Consider the following 23,890-nt stretch of genomic DNA (forward strand, 5'->3'; position numbering starts at 1 on the left):
CATCCTCACCTACCTCACAGGGTGTCTGTTGTGGGGAGAGGTAAAAGACAGATGCTGAAAGCTGCTTTGAGTCTCCTGGTAAAGAAAAACTGCATATAAGTACCAACTCTTCTTCTTCTACATCCCCAGTTCCCACCAGGATTCTGGCATCCATGGTCACATATCAGTCCAAATAATGTCATTTGAATGCCATAGAAGTTGATTTTCTTAATAGGGATGGCACATGAGAAGGAAAAAGCTCTTGTTCTTCTCTAGCCCCTTTCCCTGTCCGAAAGACACTCCAGTGGGAAGTAATTTGCATACATTCAGAGCTGTATGCGGATTATTCTAATCACTCACAGCTCAGCAGAGACTTTTTAAGTAAAATTCTTTCTTTGGGGCCATTTCAAGCAGTGATTGCATCTCCTGTTCTCCTGAAAGGAACAAATAGGAGGAAATAAATCCCATTGCCGGGAAAATTCAGAGAATAAAAGAAAAATTAAATGTCTTTCACAGTGGAAAAATGCCATGTTTGGGGTTGGGGTCGAGACATTTTTGGCAATGCCTAAGAACTCTGGCTATGTGTAACCATTCAGGAAAATCATGGTAATGAACCAAACTACCAGTTTTTTGCATATATTTTTGCCTTGAGGATTTAATAATGCATAACTGTCCCAGGAAAATTGTCCCAGTTATACTTTATTTCTTCTTTACAAGAAGCTTTCTGCGGTTTAGTTCAGGTCTCAGGACAATGATATAAATTTTTGGGGAAAAAATGCAACCAAGTAAGCCTGCACTGGAGATTAAGATGGAGAAGATCTCCACAGCCACCATGGATTTCCCTTTGGTGCTCAGGTAGCTTGGAATAAAAGACAGCCAAACACTGCAAAAGAGCAACATGCTGAAAGTGATAAACTTGGCCTCATTGAAACTGTCAGGCAACTTCCTGGCTAAGAAAGCCACCATGAAGCTGACTGCAGCTAGGAAGCCCATGTAGCCAAGGACACAGAAAAACATGGCAGCTGAGCCCTCATTACATTCCAGTATGATTGTCTCCTTCAGTGAATGCAGGTCCTTATCTGGGAATGGATTGGAAGTACTGATCCAAAGAACACAAATGCCTACTTGAACAAGGGAACAAGAAAGGACCAGAGAATAGGCCTGTCTTTTCCCCACTAGTGGCCTTAGCCTAGATCTTGGTTTGGTAGCCATAAAGGCCAAAACCACAGTGAGTGTTTTGGCCAGTACACTAGAAATAGCTACTGAGAATATGATGCCAAAACTTGTTTGTCGGAGAAGGCAGGTCATGTCTCCAGGCTCACCAATAAAAAGCAAGGCAGAAAGGAAGCAATGAGCAAGGGAGATGAGAAGAAGATAGGTCAGACTGCGGTTGTTGGCTTTGACTATGGGAGTATCCTGGTGCTTCACAAATGTTCCAAGCAGCAAAGCTGTGATCAGGGAGAACGAAATAGCCAATGTTGCTAGGAGGGTTCCTACTGGATCTTCATAAGAAAGGAAGCTTACTTCCTTCGCAACACATTGATTTTTGTTGTAATTGGAATACTGATCTTGTGGACAAATTATGCAGCTATCCATGTCTGGGAGAGAGAGAGAGAGGGAGAGAGAGAAAGATTGTTATATTATTTCCAGATCTGCCTGTTTTTATGCCCTATACGAGTCCCAAATCAGCTTACAAACACCTTTCTCTTTCCTTCCCCACAACATACACCTTGTGGGGTAGGTTGTGCTGAGAGAATTCTGAGAGAAATGCTCTGCAAGTTCAACTATAAGAAAACTGTGACCAGGTCAAGGTCATCAAGCTGGCTGCAACTGGAGAAGTGTAGAATATCTCTTTTAATCATGTTGTAGTAATTTGGTTTCCTGGATTTCACAGAAGGAGTGTATAGTATTTAGTAATATTCAGTTCTCATGGAACAGTCACAGTTCAGCAGGGGCTGTAAAAAAGGGCTTTTCTGCTATGTCTTTCATTGAGGCCAGGGCAGGTAAGATCGGGGGCCCCTCCATAGACTAACCCAGGATATCAGGCTCAACATCATAACCCCCAATGCGGGATGCTGTCTGGTTAGGATTGGGGTAAGATGGGTTTTTATTTTCACCAGGTATATTGGACTATATGTGTTGTATTTCTTATATGTTGGATCCTAAGGGATTTTTATAGGGAAATGTAACCTGAGCCTCATGTGGGAGTGGCACGCTTGTAAATAAATAATAAATAATAAGTGACCTGGGTTTTGGAAATGAGGAAGAGATCTCAGCAATGATGTTAAAAAGATTCACACTCCCCATTAAAATATACAGATATAATTTTGGCCACAGCCGAAAGACTGAGCTGCAGAAAAAGTTTTATGTTTTAAATACTAATATATTTATAATAGAGCCTCTTGTGGCACAGAGTGGTAAGGCAGCCGTCTGAAAGCTTTGCCCATAAGGCTGGGAGTTCAATCCCAGCAGCCGGCTCAAGGTTGACTCAGCCTTCCATCCTTCCGAGGTCGGTAAAATGAGTACCCAGCTTGCTGGGGGGTAAACGGTCATGACTGGGGAAGGCACTGGCAAACCACCCCGTATTGAGTCTGCCATGAAAACGCTAGAGGGCGTCACCCCAAGGGTCAGACATGACTCGGTGCTTGCACAGGGGATACCTTTACCTTTACCTTTTTATATTTATAATAAAACAACGCCCTAGACTTACTGCAGCTGATGGTTGGCATAGTGGAGGAGCTGCTCGAGAGGGACACAACTGCCTCAAAGGTCCACTAGGGGCGCGTGCTGCGAGAACACAGCATCAAAGGCAATGCAGGAAGCGTGGTGCCTATATAAGCTGCCATGTTTGCGGGTTCTACTCTCTTTGCCATGGGACACTGCAGGAGCAGCTGCCCTTCTTCCTGCCCTCTGTTGATGTGTACACAGACTTGTTCAGAGATTGAAGTGCATGTTTCACCATCAATATTTTTTCACAGCTGTGGGTTTGCGTGTGACGGAACCTGTTGGCAGGGAATCTAGTGTGGGACCCCCTGGTGTTTGGGGCCTCCCTAAGGGGCAGCGCATACATGAGCATGGCTTACCCAGCTAGGAGGCCAGGGGCTCATTTGCCAGGTGGCCTGAGGGCAGTCCACTAAGTTTGACACCCACTGGTTCTCCAATATATTTCGCTTCCCTTAGTGTGGGACTTCAGTAGGCAAGGGGAACTCCTCTCCCGGCTGAAAATGGTGCAGGTACCCAGGGTACCTCTAGACTTGGTGGTGTTTTGGTGCAGTCTTCTGACTGCTAGGTCAGGCTCCCTCTCCCATGCTGTGCCAAACCTCTGGTCAGGAAGTCGTAAAGCTGTGGCCTTGTTTATACCCAACATTGGTGTGTCACGTCTCATTACAGCAAATACAAGTCAATCAGGTGCACATATTAAAATTCAAAATATTGATATAATCTCTACTCTGCCTTGTTTATTGCAATCAACTATTACACATCGAACATATGAGGAGCTAATAGGATATGTGGTTTGACCTTAAGGATCATCTTCAGTGGTCAAATAATTAAAATGCACTTAAACAATACATTAGCATAATATTGGGGCTTGATAAAAATCTGCTAAGTGAATAATATTTCTGAGTTTGGGCTCCATATTAGACAACTTTATCTATATATGAGTTGTCACCTTATTGATATTTTCACCACTTAGCAAGCCCCAGTGTTATGTTATTTTATAGAATAAGTTTGTTATACATTATGTGACCACTTTGAGTCAAAATACATCTTGTCTTAGTTCCTTATTAATGAATCAGAAGAACGAACAACAAGAAAAGGGTACGCTCAGATGCCAGATATCAAATATTGCATGGGCCATGAACTTATATTGGGTCTAATTGAATGTAATACTGTGCATGAATGACATCTCTGTTAGTTCTGTTTCCTACCTATTTGATCAGAGAACATCCCATCTGGACACGGAACACAGTTGTAGCAGCAAAATTTCTTTCCCTCCTTCTTTTGTCGACTGTAGCCAGGAAGGCAGTGGTCATTGCACACAGAGAGTGGTAGAACCTGTTCACAAACAGAAAGGGAGATTGGTACCCACGACATGTTCACTGAGAAACTCAGAGAAGCACAATTGGAAGAACAGCTGTTTTTTAATCTCCCTTTTTACTTTCTGAAGGCTTCTAACAGTGGCTTACAATCACCTAGGTATAAATTGCACTGAGCTTTTATTCCAACCCCAGATCCAATTCAGTCCCTGCCCTCTACACAGAATGCAATTTCCGTTTGGATTTGGGGTGAATTTAATTTTCCTTCTGCAGCAAGAAGGATTGATCCGGAGTGACCCTACCTTTATTGTGCGATATCTTAAAGTGCTTTTAATCCTGAATATATTATAAAATCGCATTGTTTTGAATCTGGGCTCTCCTCCATGGTAAAGGACCTGTGATTGGCTACAGGGGGTCATGTGACAAGCCTGCCTTAAAGGAGAAGCCCTTAATATCTCTCAACTTCTGTCAGCCTTGGATTTTTTTTTGTGCCTTCTTCGTTTCCCCCCCCCCCCACCTTCAAGAAAAGAAAGGATTTTTTCCTCCCTCCTCTGACTTCTTTGATCCTCTCCCCCCCTTCAAGAAAACAAAGAAAGAATCTCCATTTGCCTCCCCCCCCCCATCTTCTGAGCCTCCCTAACCACATGCAGAAGACTTTCCTGTTTCAATGGGTAGGGCGGGAAGAGGAAGACCCGAGTTCAAAGCGATCTGAATTCAACAGGATTGACAATGGAATAAACAAAGTAAGTGCAGACTCTGCCCTATTCTTCCTCTCCCCACAACAGGTACCCTGAGAGGTAGGTGAGGATGAGAGAGCTCTGAGAGATCTGCAACTGGCCTAAGGTCTTCCAGCTAGCTGCAAGTGGAGGAGAGGAGAATCAAAGTGTGTTCTCCAGATTAGAGGCCCCTGCTCTTAACCTCTATACTAGACTGGTGTTCTTAGGAAAATAACTTGGTTTAAATCACAGGGCCATGAAAGCTAACTGGATTTATCATAGACTAGCTTTTCCATAATTTTCCTTACCATGTTATTGTTATTGTGAGAATTAAACGGTGGTGAGGAAAATCATGTTCTAAGCTAATTTTGGGAGAAAAGTGAAGCATTAACATCTAAAGAAAAAATGATTCAATACACCCATCTGTCTTACTCAGTACGAGGCAAGGCATACTAACAACCAATAGCCAACATCTTACCATGTGATTAATATGAGTCACCAATGGCTACCGATGACTGAAGCCAAAAAAACTGATTGAGCCCAGAGTCCGTCTCTGCCCAGTTTCTGCAAATTGCCAGAACCCTGAGTAGCCACCACACAGCTTCCTTGAATTATTTCCTACTGCAACAATTTTGAATCTTGACCAACTTTCTTTAGGGTGACACTAGTAAGGAGAATAAAGTAGGGAAAGGTGTGGGCCAGGGATAGGTCAAGAATGAAATCTCTATTCTTCCATAGAGGTTTTCTGGGGGACCTTGTGCAAGTCAATTTCTCTCAGCTCATTCCACACAGAAACCATTTATGCACTGGGAACTTCACTGCCCCAGCTCCCATGCAGGGGCCCAAATCGGGGGCAGATGAGGCGCACCAGGCCAAATGCTCCCCCATGTGAGTACAGGAAGAGGTGGGGCAACTTGCCATGGCTAATACTCCAGCCTGCAGCCTGACGTGAAACCTCCAGTGTGTAAACGGTCACATTAAGTAATGCACTTTCAAAGCATTTTAGAAGTCACTATTCCAATTTAGTGCAAGAAAATTCAGCTGCAAAAGCACATTGAAAATGCATGATCCAACACATGAGGAATATTGTGGGTATACATGAAGATATCCCACCTGATTAAATGTTCTGTGCCAAACAATTTGATCATCATGAAGGGTCAATTCTTCACCTGGAGAAGCCCAAGGATCAAGACTTCCAACTTTGAGTCTAATGAAAGAGCCATTAGGGAAAGTGACCCAGTTTGTCACATCAAAATCACCTTTCAGTTCCCTGTTTTCATTAAAATGTATTGTTTCACCAGCACTGTTGTTGAATGTGATGCTTCTTAAAAAAAGATTAATCTGGTTGAGAGAAAAAAAATTGTAAGCAATTTCTTGAATTTCCATGGTAATCCATATTATGCCTTAAAGATACTGGGACAAATAGCATTCTGTGCTACCCTGAGAAGACAGTGGTGCTGTTATTCAGTGATAATAACGCAAGGTTGGGTTTAATTAACTGTTAACTTTTGGCTTGAGACAGAACTCTCCTAAAGTATTAGGGTCACTATTTGGTACCGTGCCAGAATGAGACCCAGGGCACTTTAGTTCATAGGTCCTTTAGCGAGTCTTGTCTGGTGAATCACATATGGACCTTCCTTCAGAGGTTTCCTTTGGTTATGATTGTTGATCCCTGTGTTGCATTTGGATGGCTATAATGCACTCCATGTGGATCTGCCTCTGAAGGGTGCTCAGATATTCATCTTGGTTCAGAAATACTTTTAGTACACTAACTGCAGTGGTTAGCATCCTACCATGATGGAATGAGCAGAATTAAATGGGCTGCTGTTTGTTATCATACAGCTCCTAGTGACTGAAGATCAAGCCTAGAGGATTTTTCCGCAACATCTCATAAGTGCTGTATGAACATGTGAATGTCTATGAGGTGCTAACATCTCACAGAGCCAGAGAGCTTTGACTGACAGGCTGCTCAAAGGGATTGGATAGGTTAGTATTAGTTGAACAGAAAGACTTGGGAAGAGAACACAATTTAGCTCAGACAGAACAATTACTGCTGAACTCTGCAGAGAGTTTAGCATGGACTAAGAGCATTTTATCACAGACAGAGGACTGGGAAGGCTTGCAAGGAGCAGTGGAAGAATTGGAGAAGATCCACATTTGGGCCAGGTAAAGGGATTTAGAGAAGTAATACTGATATAAGAGAAATGATAGGGAAAGCAATTTTTGAGGGTGTGAAGGAGGTGAGATCAAGAAACTGTGTTACCTAAAGGACTGCATGAACCCAGCTCTTGAGTAAACATGATCTCCAGCAAACCAGATCTGTGTGCCTTCACAAACAGACTGAAGATTATCTACAAACAATTGCTTGCTATGAGACATTTTTTCTTCACTGATTTCCTCTGCTTATTGATACTGTAACAATCTCAGAGTTCTTTATGATTTTATATGTTAGGTGATCTGTCCTTGTATTGGGTATATATCTGGAAAACTGTTTGAAAACCTGGACATGGATTCATGCGGTACAAATATTTAAAATGTCATAAAAATTGATGTGAAAAAAACAAAGTGTCTTTGTGATGTATAGTTTGAGAAGCAATTACCTGCCAAGGTAGCACATTAGTGAAGTATAAATTTTTCCCTTTCTCTCTTGGTCTTCGTTGAGATCCGAGCTCTAAGATGGCATGCCAAGTTTGTGCCACTGCATAGACAGCATTGTACACATTATAGCTGTGGCCTGTCATGCTCATTTCAAACAAAACGACTGGAATAGAATCCAGCTTCTCCTCTCCAGTGCACATTTTTTTGCTGTCCCCATGAAAATCAGGATTCAATGAACAACCAAATGCCTGCTCCCAAAAGTTCTCAATAAAACCATCCCCTTTTGCCCAGGAGGGGCTTATGGACTGCAGAAATGTTTTGAATCCGGGTGGCTCATTGGAGTGAACAGCAAGGGATAGGGCACCATGGAAGGTGTCTACATCCCAAGCCCTTTGGGCAGACACTGATTCAAAATCCCAGTGGCATGTGACGATCCACACCTTATGCAGGGGAGGAAATAAATAAAATGTTCCTAAAACCAACATTAGTCGCAAAACGAACATGGATGAGTTTTCTCCATATACAAAATGCACATTGGCTTTGGTTTGACTGAGAACAGCTAGATTTTCTATCTGCATAAAAAGGACATCCACCACCTCCTGGAAATACGTCTGTTGTATTAATTTTACAGTGAAATCAAAACAGATGCCATTCTCAGACAGCATTGGCACCATGATCTGCATGAACTTGTCCCCACTGTCATCATCTGCAACAAAGAGCACAATCCATGTCCATTGGAAGTGGTGAAATAACCTGATAACTCCCATATACTGAGTGGCTTCATTTGGGACCATTTGATACAAAGAAGACACTGGTAGTTGGTTACTATGTGCTGACATGAATGATCCATAAGCCAGCTGGAAAAAAGTATATATATATATTCAATATATATTTATTTATTTTCAATTTAGAATGAAACCATTCAGTCATGTGTTAGCAGCATGGAATTTCTACACCAACCTTCTATAGATGTCCTACCTGATTTATCTTGTATTTGGTGACAATGGTGGCTATATTTCCAGACATTTCTGAATTTAGTCCTCCAACAACGGCAATCAATTTGTTCTGGGTATCACACTTGAAATTGGGGAGAAACTTGTGCTGTGAAGAAAGCAAGCTCAGGGTGGCTTTATAGGTCATCCTTGCCAGATAGTAGTTGTTGAGAATGTGGAAGCCCAAAGTGATGTTTGATAAGATGTTGGGATTCCCATTGATCTCTTTGACAGCAAAAACCATGGCCAAGTTATGCTGGTAATTCTTTAGTAGTGATCTATAAAGAGTTATAGATGTAAACCAAGTGGTACAGATATGTCTTCCATTATTGCTCAAAAAATACTGTGATGGTTTTTGCATGTACGATGGAATCGTGAATATGAAGAAGGGGCTTTTATTGACTTACACCATAGCTTTGCACTGCAAAGACAGAACTATACAGCAATACTGAGTGACAATATTTCAGGGACTGCTTTTCTTATGAGGTAAATTGGAGCAACTGAAATGAGAAAAATGTTTTCCCATGTTATATGCCAGGGCAACCTGCTAATTTTTAAAATGCCTCGGGATTGTTACAGATGTACATAACTCGAATTTCCTTATTTGCTATATTATCACGTAAATAATCTGAATGAATTAAATTTCAATGGATTTCTGTCTTTGTTTTACGCATGATGAAATAAAGAAAACTACCATTTGGGAGAATTTTGGGGCACCAAATTTGACCACCACTGTCAATTCCCCTTTTGTATTCTTGCTCAGATGAAAAGGTGTTTAAATATTCCTGTTATATTGCCCCGCTGATACAAAGACTGTGAGGGAGAGATATAGCATCCGTCTTCGATGAAAAGCAATGAATGATGATGGCATAATCGTGACTGACTCCTTCATTTATGGCCCAGGGCACTTTCCAATTGACTTCACATGTCCTGATCTGCCCTCCAGGTCAACTACCAAGGTCATATTCCACTTACCAAACCTCATACCGAGATGTTGAGGGTAAGAATTCCCTGTCAGTTGCAACACTGGTCTATTTTCTGTTTTCTAACTCCATTTCCTTTCCTGCAATCTTGGTCCATGTTCTGGTCCTCCTTTTCCCTGAATAAAAGAGGGCTTTTTGTTCTTCTTTATACCTCAACCACTCTCTCCAGGCAGCACTCTGCCATGAATACCACAATGATGTATATGAGCCAAAGTACATGCCATGGGGAGAGAAGTTCATTCTTCTTCTTTCTCCTTCACTGTACCTCTCTCTGCTCTTTTTGCTATCTTCTAGGCATTGAATGAATGCGTACTTCTAACCTTGCAAGCCAGGTTCAGTTCTGTGCTCCTCTACATGCAGCCAGCTGGGTGACCTTGGGCTCGCCACAGCACTGATATAGCTGTTCTGACCAATCAGTAATATCAAGGCTCTCTCAGCCTCAACTCCCTCACAGGGTGTCTGTTGTGGGGAGAGTGAAGGGAAGGCAATTGTTAGCCACTCTGAAATTCATTCGGGTAGAAAAAAGCAGCATATAAGAACCAACTCCTCTTCTTCTAAATGGGATATTCGGTAGGAATGAATGGCTTACATAGGTTCAGAAATGAACAACTGTGTTGGCTGCTCTTTGAAGGAGGGAGTCTCGAATGCATAGAAGACTTGAGAAACAATCTCACCCACAACAAGGTCACCAGGTTGATAAAACGCATGAGGAATTGGAAGAAGGTCAATAGCTGTGGTGCATTGAATGGGATGCTTCTGGCATACGGCAGGGCACAAGAATAAAAGCAGCAGCAGCAGAACCAACATCTTTCTCATGAACCTCTTTCCCTTCATTCCCAGATGCCTGCTTGCAAGTTCTCAGCATTTGTTTTCTTCTGACATATCATGGATCAGCAAATGAATCGGCCAGTTGCTTGAGGTAGCTGAACCTATAAGGGATAAAATAGGAGATTAATTATGGAACTCAGGTGAAATCCAGCTAGCTCTTCCACTAAGTTTTCCCCAGGTCCCTCTATGCTACAGCCCCTACCTCACAAGGCATTTGCCCATGTGGGACCCATGATTCTCAACATATCCATAATAAGGGGGGGGGGTTAATTCCTAAGGGTGGATCAGTGAGGACATTGTGGTGGTAGAAAGGTCCTTCACATCACAGCCTGTTTCTGGATACCACAGAGGGGCTTCAGGAGAAAAGACAAATGGAGGTGCTTTACCTTTGCACCCTTGTACAGCGCAATCATGGCATTTCTCCGTGGTCTGCAAATCAGGTCTAATCCCACTGATGAAAGCGGGGTAGTCTGGGCTATCCAGCACAGAATGACTGGAAAACAACTTACAGATAAATGAACAGTCATGCGGGGCTTGCAGTATCTATGCATTGAAGCCCTGGAAATTTACAGAGATTTTATGCACAGTGATTCCCGTCACCTCCCATGTCCCTTGAAATTTCTTGTCCAGCAACCCAAAAACTGTAATTACTGGGCATGCCTTCCTAACTATAGCAGTGCTGATGGTCTTATTTTGGTCTCAAAGGGCAGTTGGAGTTGGCACAATTTAAATTAGTATGTATGGATGGAATTGTAATAATTTAACAAGACAGCAGTTTAAAAAATATAGCCTGTCATTATACCTGGTTTGGAGAATTTAGGCTTTTTCTGACATTCCCAAAGGACCAGGGAATGCAGTTAGACTGTACTAATAATGAAAGATTGTCATGGCATTATCCTCTGTTATTCTTTAATGATCCTTAGCTGAATTTTACCATTGAATCTGAAATCAATCTATACCAGTGGCTAAAGAATCAGAACTATGAAGTTCCCAACCTCCAGCTAGAGGGCTGGTGGTCTCCCAGAATTACAACAGTGATCTCCAGACTTCAGAGATTAGTTTCCCCAGAGAAAATGGCCACTTCAGCATGTGACTTCTATGGCATCAATGTTTGTAGGAAGCTCCATTCACTTCCCACATTCTGCACTTCTTGGGCCCTGCCCTAAAATCTCTAGGAGTTTCATTTGCAACCTTAAGGTCACCTTATATCTAATGATCCCAATGAGGTGTTCTAATAAACTACCCCATAGCCTTAAGACACCTTAAAATTAATTACGCATTTCACCTTGGAAATATAGATCTCTACTTTAAAACAAAATAACTTTGTATTGTGATAGGACAGGAAAGATTTGTGAGGAGAATATGATTCCCAATGTTTCCTTTGAGTAGATTCATCCTTCCCAACTTGCATATCAAATAATTCAATAATTTTACTACTTAATCTAATGTAATATTTATTTTTATTTTGAAAGAAAAGCAAATGTGTTTTAAAACTATGATATTAAAAATCTAACACACTTTACACAATTTTAAATGCAAATTGTATCATTTTATAACATCTGACAATGCTTGCACATGGGGTTTTCCAATAGCTTCAAGAGTACATCCAGCTGCTATGGTGTTGAGAGATATACTTGCTCCTTGGTTACGCCAATGCATTGAAACAAAGAATCGAATTTTATTTATAGTCATTTAAGCCAGAACAATAAATGCAAAGTAAAATGTTAACTGGATTTAAAACTAAGACTCATAAAAGCATAATTACATAGTAATTTATACAGCATTTGCAAACTTATGACTATTATAAAAATGCGCCAAAATTTAGTTCCCTATGAAATTTGTGTGCATCTTAAAGGTGGCAGTACAGAATTTAGTGGTTCAGAGGGTAGTTCAGGGGTTCTTAACACTTAAAAGTTTTTTTATCTTTTCTTCTGCTGTCAGATCCAAATACCTCTTTAGTATAATTTGTATTGCATTCTCACAAACTATATTATAACTGGGGCAGTGGGGTTAAAAATATTCTCTTTTTTCGGCCTGATTTCTAGGGCAGGGGCATAGTCTCTGATAGAGGGATATTTTTTTTATATCGGCCCTCAATTACTCTGTTTCCTGTGTTCAAGATAGTAGAGATAGGTGGTGGACCTTTTACATATTTGTTCCTATCTAGACCAACAGATTGAAAACATATCAAGATACTTTTTTTCTTTAGCCCAATATCTTATAGCTCGTTGTAATGTTCACAACTGCAGAGTTTTTAACTTTCAAGATGGATTTGATTCTGTGCCCCCCCCCCCACCATGTAGCCACCTGTGTCACCTTGTGGCTTTCTACAGCACTGATAAAGCTGATAAAGAAAAATTAAATGTATTTTATAGTGGAAAAATGCCATGTTTGGGGTTAGGGTCAAGACATTTTGGGCAATGCCTAAGAACTCTGACTATGTGTTACCATTCAGGAAAATCATGGTAATGAACCAAACTACCAGTTTATATATATATATTTTGCCTTGAGGATTTAATAATGGATAACTGTCCCAGACAAATTGTTCCAGTGAATACTTCATCAATATTTCTTATTTACAAGAAGCTTTCTGTCATTGAGTTGAGGCCTCAGGACAATGATATAAATTTTGGGGGGAAAAATGCAACCAAGTAAGCCTGCACTAGAGATTAAGATGGAGAAGATCTCCACAGCTACCATATATTTCCCTTTGGTGCTCAGGTAGCTGGGAATAAAAGACAGCCAAACACTGCAAAAGAGCAACATGCTGAAAGTGATAAACTTGGCCTCATTGAAACTGTCAGGCAATTTCCTGGCTAGGAAAGCCACCATGAAGCTGACTGTAGCTAGGAAGCCCATATAGCCCAGGACACAGAAAAACATGGCAACTGAGCCCTCATTACATTCCAGTATGATTGTCTCCTTCAATGAATGCAGATCCTTATCTGGGAATGGAGAGGAAGTACTGATCCAAAGAATACAAATGCCTACTTGGACAAGGGAGCAAGAAAGGACAAGAGAATAGGCCTGTCTTTTCCCCACCAATGGCCTTAGCCTAGAGCCTGGTTTGGTAGCCACAAAGGCCAGAACCACAGTGAGGGTTTTGGCCAGTACACTAGAAATAGCTACTGAGAATATGATGCCAAAACTTGTTTGTCAGAGAAGGCAGGTCACTTTTCCAGGCTGCCCAATGAAGAGCAAGGCAGAGAGGAAGCAATGAGCAAGGGAGATGAGAAGAAGATAGGTCAGACTGCGGTTGTTGGCTTTGACTATAGGGATATCCTGGTGCTTCACAAATGTTCCAAGCAGCAAAGCTGTGATCAGGGAGAAAGTAATAGCCATGGTTGCTAGGAGGGCTCCTATGGGATCTTCATAAGAAAGGAAGCTTACATCCTTGGGGACACATTGATCTTTGTTGTAATTGGAATACTGATCTTGTGGACAAATCACACAGCTATCCATGTCTGGAGAGAGAGAGAGAGAGAGAGAGAGAGAGAGAGAGAGATTGTTATATTATTTCCAGATATCTCATATTTTTATACCCAATAGTCAATCCCAAATCAGCTTACAAAACCCTTTTTCATTCCTCACAACAGAAACCTTGTGCGGTAGGTTCTGCTGAGAGAATTCTAAAAGGAATGTTTTGCAAGGTCAACTCTACGAGAACTGTTACCAGGCCAAGGTCATCCACATGGCTGCCACGGGAGAAGTATAGAATATCTCTTTTCATCATATTGTAGGAATTAGATTTTCTGGATTTCACTGAAGGAATGTTTAGTACTGAATAATATTCAGTTCTGACAGAACTGCAGGAGCTGTAAAATAGGGCTTTTCTGCTATGTCTTTCATTGAGGCCAGGGCAGGTAAGATCGGGGGCCCCTCCATAGGCTAACCCAGGATATCAGGCTCAACATCATAACCCCCAATGCGGGATGCTGTCTGGTTTGGATTGGGGTACGATGGATTTTTATTTTCACCAGGTATATTGGACTGTATTTATGTGTTGTATTTCTTATATGTTGGGTCCTAAGGGATTTTTATAGGGAAATGTAACCTGAGCCTCAGGTGGGAGTGGCACGCTTGTAAATAAATAATAAATAATAAGTGACCCGGGTTTTGGAAATGAGGAGGAAATCTCAGTGATGATTTTAAAAAGATTCACAGTCCCCATTAAATATATAAAGATAAAATGTTGGCCACAGCCTAAAGACTGAGCTGCAGAAAAAGTTTTATGTTTTAAATACTAATATTTATGATAAAACAACGCCCTAGACTTACTGCAGCTGATGGTTGGCATAGTGGAGGAGGTGCTCGAGAGGGACACAACTGCCTCAAAGGTCCACTAGGGGCGCGTGCTGCGAGAACACAGCATCAAAGGCAATGCAGGAAGCGTGGCGCCTATATAAGCTGCCATGTTTGCGGGTTCTACTCTCTTTGCCATGGGACACTGCAGGAGCAGCTGCCCTTCCTCCCATCCTCTGTTGATGGGAACACAGACTTGTTCAGAGATTGAAGTGCATGTTTCACCATCAATATTTTTTCACAGTTGTGTGTTTGTGTGGGATGGAACCTGTTGGCAGGGAATCTAGTGTGGGACTCCCTGGTGTTTGGGGCCCCCCTAAGACCCATTATGCACGGCCGCCGAAACGGCGATTTCAGGTCACATGGAAAACATGGAGGGGGAAGAAGCAAAGCAAACCATTTATGCACGGGACGGGACACAACGGCAGCAAAACCCAGAGTAACCGATTATGCATGCGGTGATCCCGGCGCCAGTTCACCCGGAAGCTGTGCTTTCTTCCGTGTTTCACTAACGCGGCTTTTTCTGCAGCATGCACTGAATCTGTGGCCGGTTGCAGCTGGCTCCGTGCGTTATCAGTGATTTTAGTCTCCGCCATTCCACCCTGAATGTGCGCTATCCCCATACCCCCGTGCATAATGGGCCTTAGAGGCAGCACATACATGAGCATGGCTTACCCAGCAAGGAGGCCAGAGGCTCATTTGCCAGGCGGCCTGAGGGCAGTCAGCTAAGTTTGACACCCACTGGTTCCCCAATATAGTTTGCTTCACTAAGTGTAGGACTTCAGTAGGCAAGGGGAACTCCTCTCCCGGCTGAAAATGGTGCAGGTCCCCAGGGTACCTCTAGACTTTGTGGTGTTTTGGTGCAGTCTTCTGACTGCTAGGTCAGGCTCCCTCTCTCATTCTGTGCCAACCCTCAAGTGAGGAGGTAATAAAGCTATGGCCTTGTTTATACCCAACATTGGTGTGTCACATCCTAATCCAGCAAATAATGCCCTCCTACAGGTCAATCAGGTGCACAGATTAAAATTCAAAATATTGATATTATCTATCCTATATATTACAATCAATAATTACACATGGAACATTTGAGGAAGTAAAAGCATGTGTTTTAACCCTAAGCATCTTCCCTGATGGTCAAATAATTTCAAATGTTCTTAAGCAATAAATTAGCATAAAATTGGGGCTTGATAAAAAAAAACTACAAAGTGAATAATAAACAAGCAACAAGAAAAGGCTATGCCCAGACTCTAGATATCAAGTATTTCATGAGCCGTGAACTTATTTTGGGTCTAGTTGAATATAATTCTGTGTATGATTGACATCTCTATTAATTCTGTTTCCTACCTATCTGTTCAGAGATCATCCCATCTGGACACGGAACACAGTCATAGCAGCAAAATTTCGTTCCCTCCTTCTTTTGTCGGCTGGAGCCAGGAAGGCAGTGCTCATTGCACACAGAGACTGGTAGAACCTGTTCACAAACAGGAAGGGAGATTGGCACTCACAACATGATCACTGAGAAACTCAGAGAAGCACAATCTGAAGAACAGCTGTTTTTTTATACCCCTTTTTGCTTTCTGAAACCTTCTAACAGCGGCTTAAAATTGCCTACCCTTCCTCTCTCCACAACAGGTATCCTGTGAGGTAGGTGAGGTTGAGAGAGCTCTGAGAGAACTGCAACTGGCCCAAGGTCTTCCAGCTGGCTGCAACTGGAGGAGTGGTGATTCAAACTGTATTCTCCAGATTAGAGGCCCCCACTCTTAACCTCGTATTAGACTGGTGTTCCTAAGAAAATGTCTCTTTTTAAATCACGGAGACATGAAAGTTTACTGGTTTTATTGTGGATTAGTTTTTCCCTAATCTTCCTTACCATGTTGTTGATATTGTGAGAATTAAATGGAGGTGAGTTAAATCATCCTTCTAAGCTAACTTTGGGAGAAAAGTGAAGTAACAATATCTGAAGAAACAAACATCCAACATATTTCCGTTGGCTGCCGAGGAAAAGACGCACAGTAATAGGTTTAAACTACAAGTACAACGATATAGGCTAGATATCAGGAAAAAAATTTCACAGTCAGAGTAGTTCAGCAGTGGAATAGGCTGCCTAAGGAGGTGGTGAGCTCCCCCCTCACTGGCAGTGATTAGTATGAGTCACTAATGGCTACCAGTGACTGGATAACAAACAAATTGACTGAGACTAGAGGCCATCTCTGCCCAATTTCTTCAAATTGTCAGAGCACTTAGTGACCACTACACAGCTTCCCTGAATGATTTGCTACTGCACCAGTTTTGAATCTTGATTAGACTTTTTTTTTTAGGGAGAGACTACTAAGAAGAAGAAAGTAGGAAAAGGTGTGGGCTAGGGATAGATCCTGAGTGAAATCTCCATTCTTCCATAGAGGCTTGCTGGGGAAACATATGCAATTCAATTTCTCCCAGCCCATTCCACACACACTGAGTAATGCACTTTCAATGCCTTTTAGGAGTTAATATTCAAATTTAGTAATGGAAAATCCAGCTTCAAAAGCACATTGAAAGTGCATTCTCCAACACATGTGGAATATCATGGATAAAGTGGTGGAAAGGAGAATTATGTAACGTGGAGAGAAAACTGAGGAATAAAAAAGCCAATACATTGAAGATTTGGAAGAGTAGACAAAAGAAATGTTGGTTGTTGAATGGAACAGAAAGGAATATTGAAAAGGGAGAGGTTTTAGAGGCTTTCAGAAGCAAAGATAGAGGATATCATGTAGGAGAAGGGATACAGGTAGAAATGAGGTAACCACTGCAAGTCTTCGATGGTTCCCTTCTCATAGTGCATGCCACTTGTAGATCTAGCTAAAAAAGTAAAGAAGGGCAACACTATTACAAGAAGAAGAAGAAGAAAAATCTGGGTGTTGATACAGCAGTTGAAACCTTAATTCTGTGAACCAATGTGTTACATTCTGGCCCTTGGGATAATGAGGGGATTTCGTAATCCAAGTGAGAAAAGACAACATGTACTGAAATATTTCATTTCTTGTTGTTAGTAGATATTGCATAATATCATCAATAATCCTTGTAATACATTCCACGGAGAAAAATAAAGGATGACTTTTCATGATGAATTATCTAATACCAAAATGTTCTTTTACCGTAATGGACAATGCTGACGGGAATGGGACGTGTCTGAAGGTAACCCATCTGAGATGCAGTAAAGAGAAGTAGGTGACTGAGGTGACTGAATAGAAATGCTAGGAAGATCCATCCCCTCTAGCTGACTTTGAACTCATTCCATAGTTTAATAGCACAGAAAATGCAAATCAGAAATGTTTTTCTATGAATGCAAATATCCCACCTGATTAAATGTTCTGTGCCACACTATTTGATCATCATGAATAGCCAACTCTTCTCCACGAGGAGCCCAAGGATCAAGTCTTCCAACTTTCAGTCTAATGAAGGAGCCATTTGGGAATATGACCCAGTTTGTCACATCAAAAACAGTTTTCAGTTCCCCATTTTCATTAAAAAGTATGCTGTCACCAGCACTGTTGTTGAATGTGATGGTCCTTAAAAAAAGATGCATCTGAGTGAGAAAAAAAGTGAAACAAAATGTAAGAAATTTCAGGAATGACCAAGATCCAGAATATGTCTTAAAGATACTGGGACAAATGGTATCCTGTCCTACTCTGAGAAGACAGTGGTGCTATTAATTCCGTAATAATAAAGCAAAACTGAGTTGAATGAATTAACCTCTTTGGGCCTGGTAAAGTATTAGGGTCACCATTTGGTATGTTGCCCAACTGGGACCCAGAGCTCTCTAGTATACAGGACTTTAGCCAGTCTTGATTGGTGACCACATATAAACTTCCTTAAGAGGCTTCCTTTGGTGATGGTTTTTGATCCCTGCTTTGCTTTCAGGTTCGTTGGATGTAATGTACTCCATGGGAATCTCCCTCTGAAGGGTGTTCAGAAAATTATCCTGGTTCAGAAAAGCTGTTAGTGCACCAACAGTAGTAGTTAGCATCCTACTATGATGGTTTGAGTGGAATTGAATGGGCCGCTGTTTGTTATCATAAATCCCCCAATGATCTAAGATAATATTTCGGGCAATGGTCCCCAACCCCCGGTCCGGGGACCAGTCGGTACTGGGTCGCAGATCCCCCTCGTCCTCCTTCCCAGCTGCTGCCTCGGGGGCTGCCCTGCCAGTCTGCTGCCAGCTCACCTTTGGTGCTCTCCAGCGACTGCCATGGCTGGGGCTCCCCCTTGGCATGGCACTACACAGCTGCTGCTTGCAGCGCCCCACCAGTGGGCGATGGGAAATCAGGGGTGCTGGAGGGAAAGCAAGTGGAGCAGCGGAGTGTCTCAGGCAGCGGCAACATCCCTCGGCAAAAGACTACCCCCCCCGGGCCTCAGTAAAATCGTCAAGCGTGACCCGTCCCCGTTGATAAAAAGGTTGGGGACCACTGATTTAGGGGATATGTGCTGTATGAACATGTGTAGGTCTATGAAAGGTTAATACCTCATAGAGAAGAAGAAGAAGAAGAAGAAGAAGAGGAAGAAGAAGAAGAAGAAGAAGAAGAAGAAGAAGAAGAAGAAGAAGAAGAAGAAGAAGAAGAAGAAGAAGAAGAAAAAGAAAAAGAAAAGAAGAAGAAGAAGAAGAAGAAGAAGAAGAAGAAGAAGAAGAAGAAGAAGAAGAAGAAGAAGAAGAAGAAGAAGAAGAAGAAGAAGAATTGGATCTTATATGCTGCTTTTCTCTACCCAAAGGAGGCTCATAGCGGCTTACATTCACCTTTTCTTTCCTCTACTCACAGAAGACACCTGTGAGGTGGATGAGGCTGAGAGAGCCCTGATATTAATGCTTGGTCAGAACAGCTTTATCAGTGCTGTGGCAAGCCCAAGGTCACCCAGCTGGCTGCATGTGGGGGAGCGCGGAATCAAACCCGGCTTCCCAGATTAGAAGTTCGCACTCCTAACCACTACACCGTTGGCTCTCAGAGATCCTTGAGTTACAGGCTGATCAAAGTGATTTGATAGGTTTGTATCAGCTGAGCAAAAGGATTTGGGAACTGTTGTCTGAACATAGTTTAGCTCAGACATAAAACAAGTACTATTGAACTCTATCTGTGGAGAGTTTACCACTGCCTGGGAACATTTTAACACAGACAGAGAACTGGGAAGTCTGGCAAGGAGGAGTGGAACTATTCGGAAAAAGACTCATTGAGACTGGAAAAGGGATTGTTTCCCCCGCATAGTTGAAAAGAGAAATAAGAGGGTGGGAAGGAGGCAAGATCAATATACTGTGTTTCCTAAAGAATCACCTCCCCAGTACATGAACGCTGCTCTCCAGTGAAAATGATCTCCAGCAAACATGATCTGTGATCTGTGCCATCAGATCGTGATCTGTGCCAACGTGATCTGTGCCATCAGAGAGGAAGACAAACTACAAATAACTGCTTCTTATGGATGATTTTTACTTAACCGATTCTCTTATATTGTATCAATTTGATTGTTCTTTATGATTTTGTATGTTAGGTTATCTGTCCTAGTATTGGATATATGCCTAGAAAATTCTTTCGAAATCTGGACATCGAGATAGAAGTCTGCTGTGAAAGAAAGAAGAATGTCTTTGGGATTATAGTTTGAGAAGCCATTACCTGCCAGGGTTGCACATTATAGAAGATTTGAATCTTCTCTTTTTCTCTTGTTCTGCATTTAGATCCAAGTCTGTAGAGGGCATGCAACGCATGTGCCACTGCATAGACAGCATTGTAAACATTATAGCTGTGGCCTGTCATGCTCATTTCAAACAAAACGACTGGAATAGAATCCAGCTTCTCCTTTCCAGTGCACATTCTCTTGCTGTCGCCATGAACATCTGGATTGCTTAGTGAACAATCAAATGCCTGCTCCCAAAAGTTCTCAATATAGCCATCCCCTTTTGCCCTGGTAGGGCTTATGGACTGCAGAAATGTTTTGAATCCAGGTGGCTGATTGGAGTGAACAGCAAGGGATAGGGCACCATGGAAGGTGTCTACATCCCAAGCCCTTTGGGCAGACACTGATTCAAAATCCCAGTGGCATGTAATAATCCATACCTTATGCATGGGAGGCAATGAAACAAAGGTTCCTAAAAACAACATTACTCGCAAAACAAACATGGATGAATTTTCTCCATATACAAAATGCACATTGGCTTTGGTTTCAGTGTAAACAGTTAAATAGTCAGCCTGTTTCATCAGCACATCCACCACGTCTTGGAAATAAGTCTGCTTTGGTATTCTTATACTGAAGTCAAAACAGATGCCATTCTCAGAAAGCATTGGCACCATGATCTGCATGAACCTGTCCCCACTGTCATCTTCTGCAACAACGAGCACAATCCATGTCCATCGGAAGTGGTGAAATAACCTGATAACTCCCATATACTGAGTGACTTCATTTGGGACCATCTGATACATCAAAGAAATGAGCAATTGGGTAGCCCCTCCTGGTGAAAATGATCCATAAGTGAGCTGGGGAAAATTATACTTTTTTTTCAATCATACCATTCAGTCACCACCACCACCACCACCATTGTTACATTAATTATCCATTGACATGTAATCTCCCTCTAAGAAGAGTCTCCAGTCTGATTTTCCCTTCACATATCTGAAGACATCACTCTGGAAAGCTCATCAGTAACCACTATGCCACAATTCCCAAAGGTCACAGGTTCTTGACACTCATCTCTCCACATCCATGACCTCATTTGTCAAAACGCCACCATAACCTCCCACAGAACACACATGTTCAACCCCATGCCCTTACAGACTGGACAACTCCTCCCCTTCCTCTTCCCACCGCTAAGCTCTGGTGCCGGTTGTATTCCTGGATACAATGGGCTTTGCTGCTAGTAAAATCATAAAACCCCATTAATCCCATCCCAACCCTGCCTGGCAGCAAATTAGTAAACTCCACCCAACCAGCCTGACAGACTCCCTACTGTGACTTTGGAGTGGGGGGGAGGTTAAGGCAGGCGTGATGTTTTCGCCATTGTTAGAAGGGGCCCCTGATCTTCCTTGGCCCAGCTTTAACAAAATGCCTTGGAAAAGAGCTCCAACTTACAGGCCCTGTAGTTGTGTGTTAAAGTCATGAAACTTCCATACCTCCTTATGGGTTGCACCCCTGTAGGGATGACCTACCTGTGGTATCTTGTAAATGGTGACTATGGTGGCCATATTGGCAGATATTTCTGAATCCAGTCCTCCAACAACTGCAATCTGATTGCTCTGTTTGCCACACTTGAAATTGGGGAGGAACTTGTGGTGTGAAGAAAGAAAGTTCAGCGCGGCTTTATACGTCATCCTTGCCAAATAGTAGCTGTTAAGAATGTGGAAGCCCAAAGTGATGTTTGGTAAGATATTATGATTCCCATTGATCTCCTTGACAGCAAAAACCAAGGCCAGGTTGTGCTGGTAATTCTTTAGCAGTGATCTATAATGAGAGATATACATGAGCTTGAAAATTAAAGAGGAAAGGTATATATTCCATTAGTTCTCCATATTTGTATCTTCCTTTCTACAAGGAGCTATTTCATCAAAGTAGGCCTCTGATCCTTTACAATTATGTTTTTAACAGATGTTTGTTATTTACAAATGCTAATGATTATCTCACTGAAATGGAAAAAATACCATGATAGTTTGTGCGTGTACAATGAAATTGTGGAGATGGAGAAGAGGGTATTATTGGTTTGCAACATAGATCTGTCCTGCAAATACTGAACTACTCAGAAATGCTGAGTAACCATATTTGTTGAATTGCATTCTGATCACTAGATTGGAGCAAATGAAATACGAAAAATGCCTTCACATTTTACATTTGGGATGGTTTAAATTAACATAAACCGACCTTGACTTTCCCTACTTCTCCGTTTTATGGTGTAATTAATCTGAAAGAATTTACTTTCAGGGGATTTCTTTCTCCCTTTTTGGCATGATGAAAAAAATGAAATTTATCATTTGGGAGGTTTTTGGGGAAAGCCTTTTATTCTTGTGGCGGCAAATCTAGCCACCACTGCCCATTCCCCTTTAGTATTCTTGCTATGAAGAAAAGATGCGTGATTAAATACACTGATACAAAGACTGTGAGGGAGATATACTCCAAACTTCTTTGAAGAAAAAAGATGAATGATGACTGACTCATCCATTTATGGCTTGCCAATTGACTTCCCATGCAACAACAACAACAACAACAACAACAACAAGCCTTTAATAGCATATAAAATACAATATAAGAAGGGAAAGAGACTTCCCATGCAGTGCCCTGCTCTCCAAGTCAACTACTAAGGTTCAATTCCACTTTCCCAATATCATACTGAGATATTGACTTGGAGATTAAGTATTCCCTGTCAGATGCAACACTGGTAAATTATCTTCTTTCCAACTCATTTCATTCCCCACAATCTTAGTTCAAGTTCTGGTGCTCCCTTTTCCTGGCTAAAAAACAAACAGACAAAAAGTATTTTTCTCTAATCTTCAGTTGTTGCACTTTGGTCCCCCTCTCCAGGCAGCACTCTGCCACCAAAACCACTTATTCTGCTCAATCATTCTTCTGTATAAGTGTATGAGCCATTTGGAGACATGCTCATTCTATCCCTTCCTCCTCTCCAGGGCTCCCCTCTCTGCTCCTTCTGCGGTCTCCCATGCATCAAATGACAGAGTTTGTGTCCAAAAGACAAAAGACAGTCTTCCCTTCCTTTTTAAAAATGACAGATGCATGGAGGATTTAGTGAAATTGAGAAAAAAATAAAAAGAGTATGCATGAATAGCTTACATAGGTTCCCCAACGAACAACTGGCTGGGCTGCTCTTTGAAGGAGGGAGTGTCGTATAGGTAGAAGACCTGAGAAACAATGGCACCCACCACCAAGTCACCAGGCTGATAAAACACATGAGGAGCAGGAAGAAGGTCAACAGGTGAGGTGCATTGAATGGGATCCTTCTTGCATATGGCATCACACAGCAATAAAAGCAGCAGCAGCAGTATCAGCATCTTCATCATGGCCACTTTCCTTCCATTCCCAGATGTCTGCTTGCATGTGCTGGGTTCTCAGCACTCGTTTTGTCCTGTCTTTTCACGGATCACCAACTAAATCTGCCGGTGTCCTTGACGTAGCTGAACCTATAAGGAAATCTCAGCAGAAAGTTCAGTTAATGGATACTCCCCTTCTCCCATTTATCTCTTATCTCTTAGTATAATATAATTTCTTTGCCTTCTTATATTCTCCTCTCTTGGTGAACTGGCTGTTTATTTGCCTAGACTTGGTCTAAAAGAGTTTTTTCTCCCCCACCCCCTCCATGAGGTTCAACTGAGAAGTAGGAGGGTTTAGAGAGGAGATTAATTGTGGGACTGAGTTTGTATCCATCTAGATTTCCCACTCTATGCTACAGCCCCTACCTCACAAGGCTTTTGCCCATGTGAATCATAGAATCATAG

The 23,890-nt window shown here is 42.0% G+C and overlaps 1 protein-coding gene and 1 pseudogene across 1 annotated transcript; both read right to left on the bottom strand.

The window, feature by feature from the left end:
• Positions 1 to 678: 678 nt before the first annotated feature.
• Positions 679 to 8,683, bottom strand: LOC143825442 (vomeronasal type-2 receptor 26-like). The gene is made up of 5 exons (XM_077313473.1): positions 8,309 to 8,683; positions 7,814 to 8,187; positions 5,846 to 6,002; positions 3,909 to 4,035; positions 679 to 1,577 (listed from the first exon to the last, which is right to left on the bottom strand). Exons 1-5 carry the CDS (start codon positions 8,681 to 8,683, stop codon positions 679 to 681), a joined length of 1,932 nt encoding a protein of 643 aa, XP_077169588.1.
• A 4,012-nt stretch (positions 8,684 to 12,695) lies between these two features.
• LOC143825443 (vomeronasal type-2 receptor 26-like) lies at positions 12,696 to 23,455 on the bottom strand (annotated as a pseudogene).
• Positions 23,456 to 23,890: the final 435 nt, after the last annotated feature.

This window comes from Paroedura picta, chromosome 16 (genome assembly GCF_049243985.1).
Source record: "Paroedura picta isolate Pp20150507F chromosome 16, Ppicta_v3.0, whole genome shotgun sequence".
In the NCBI taxonomy this organism is placed as follows: domain Eukaryota; kingdom Metazoa; phylum Chordata; class Lepidosauria; order Squamata; family Gekkonidae; genus Paroedura; species Paroedura picta.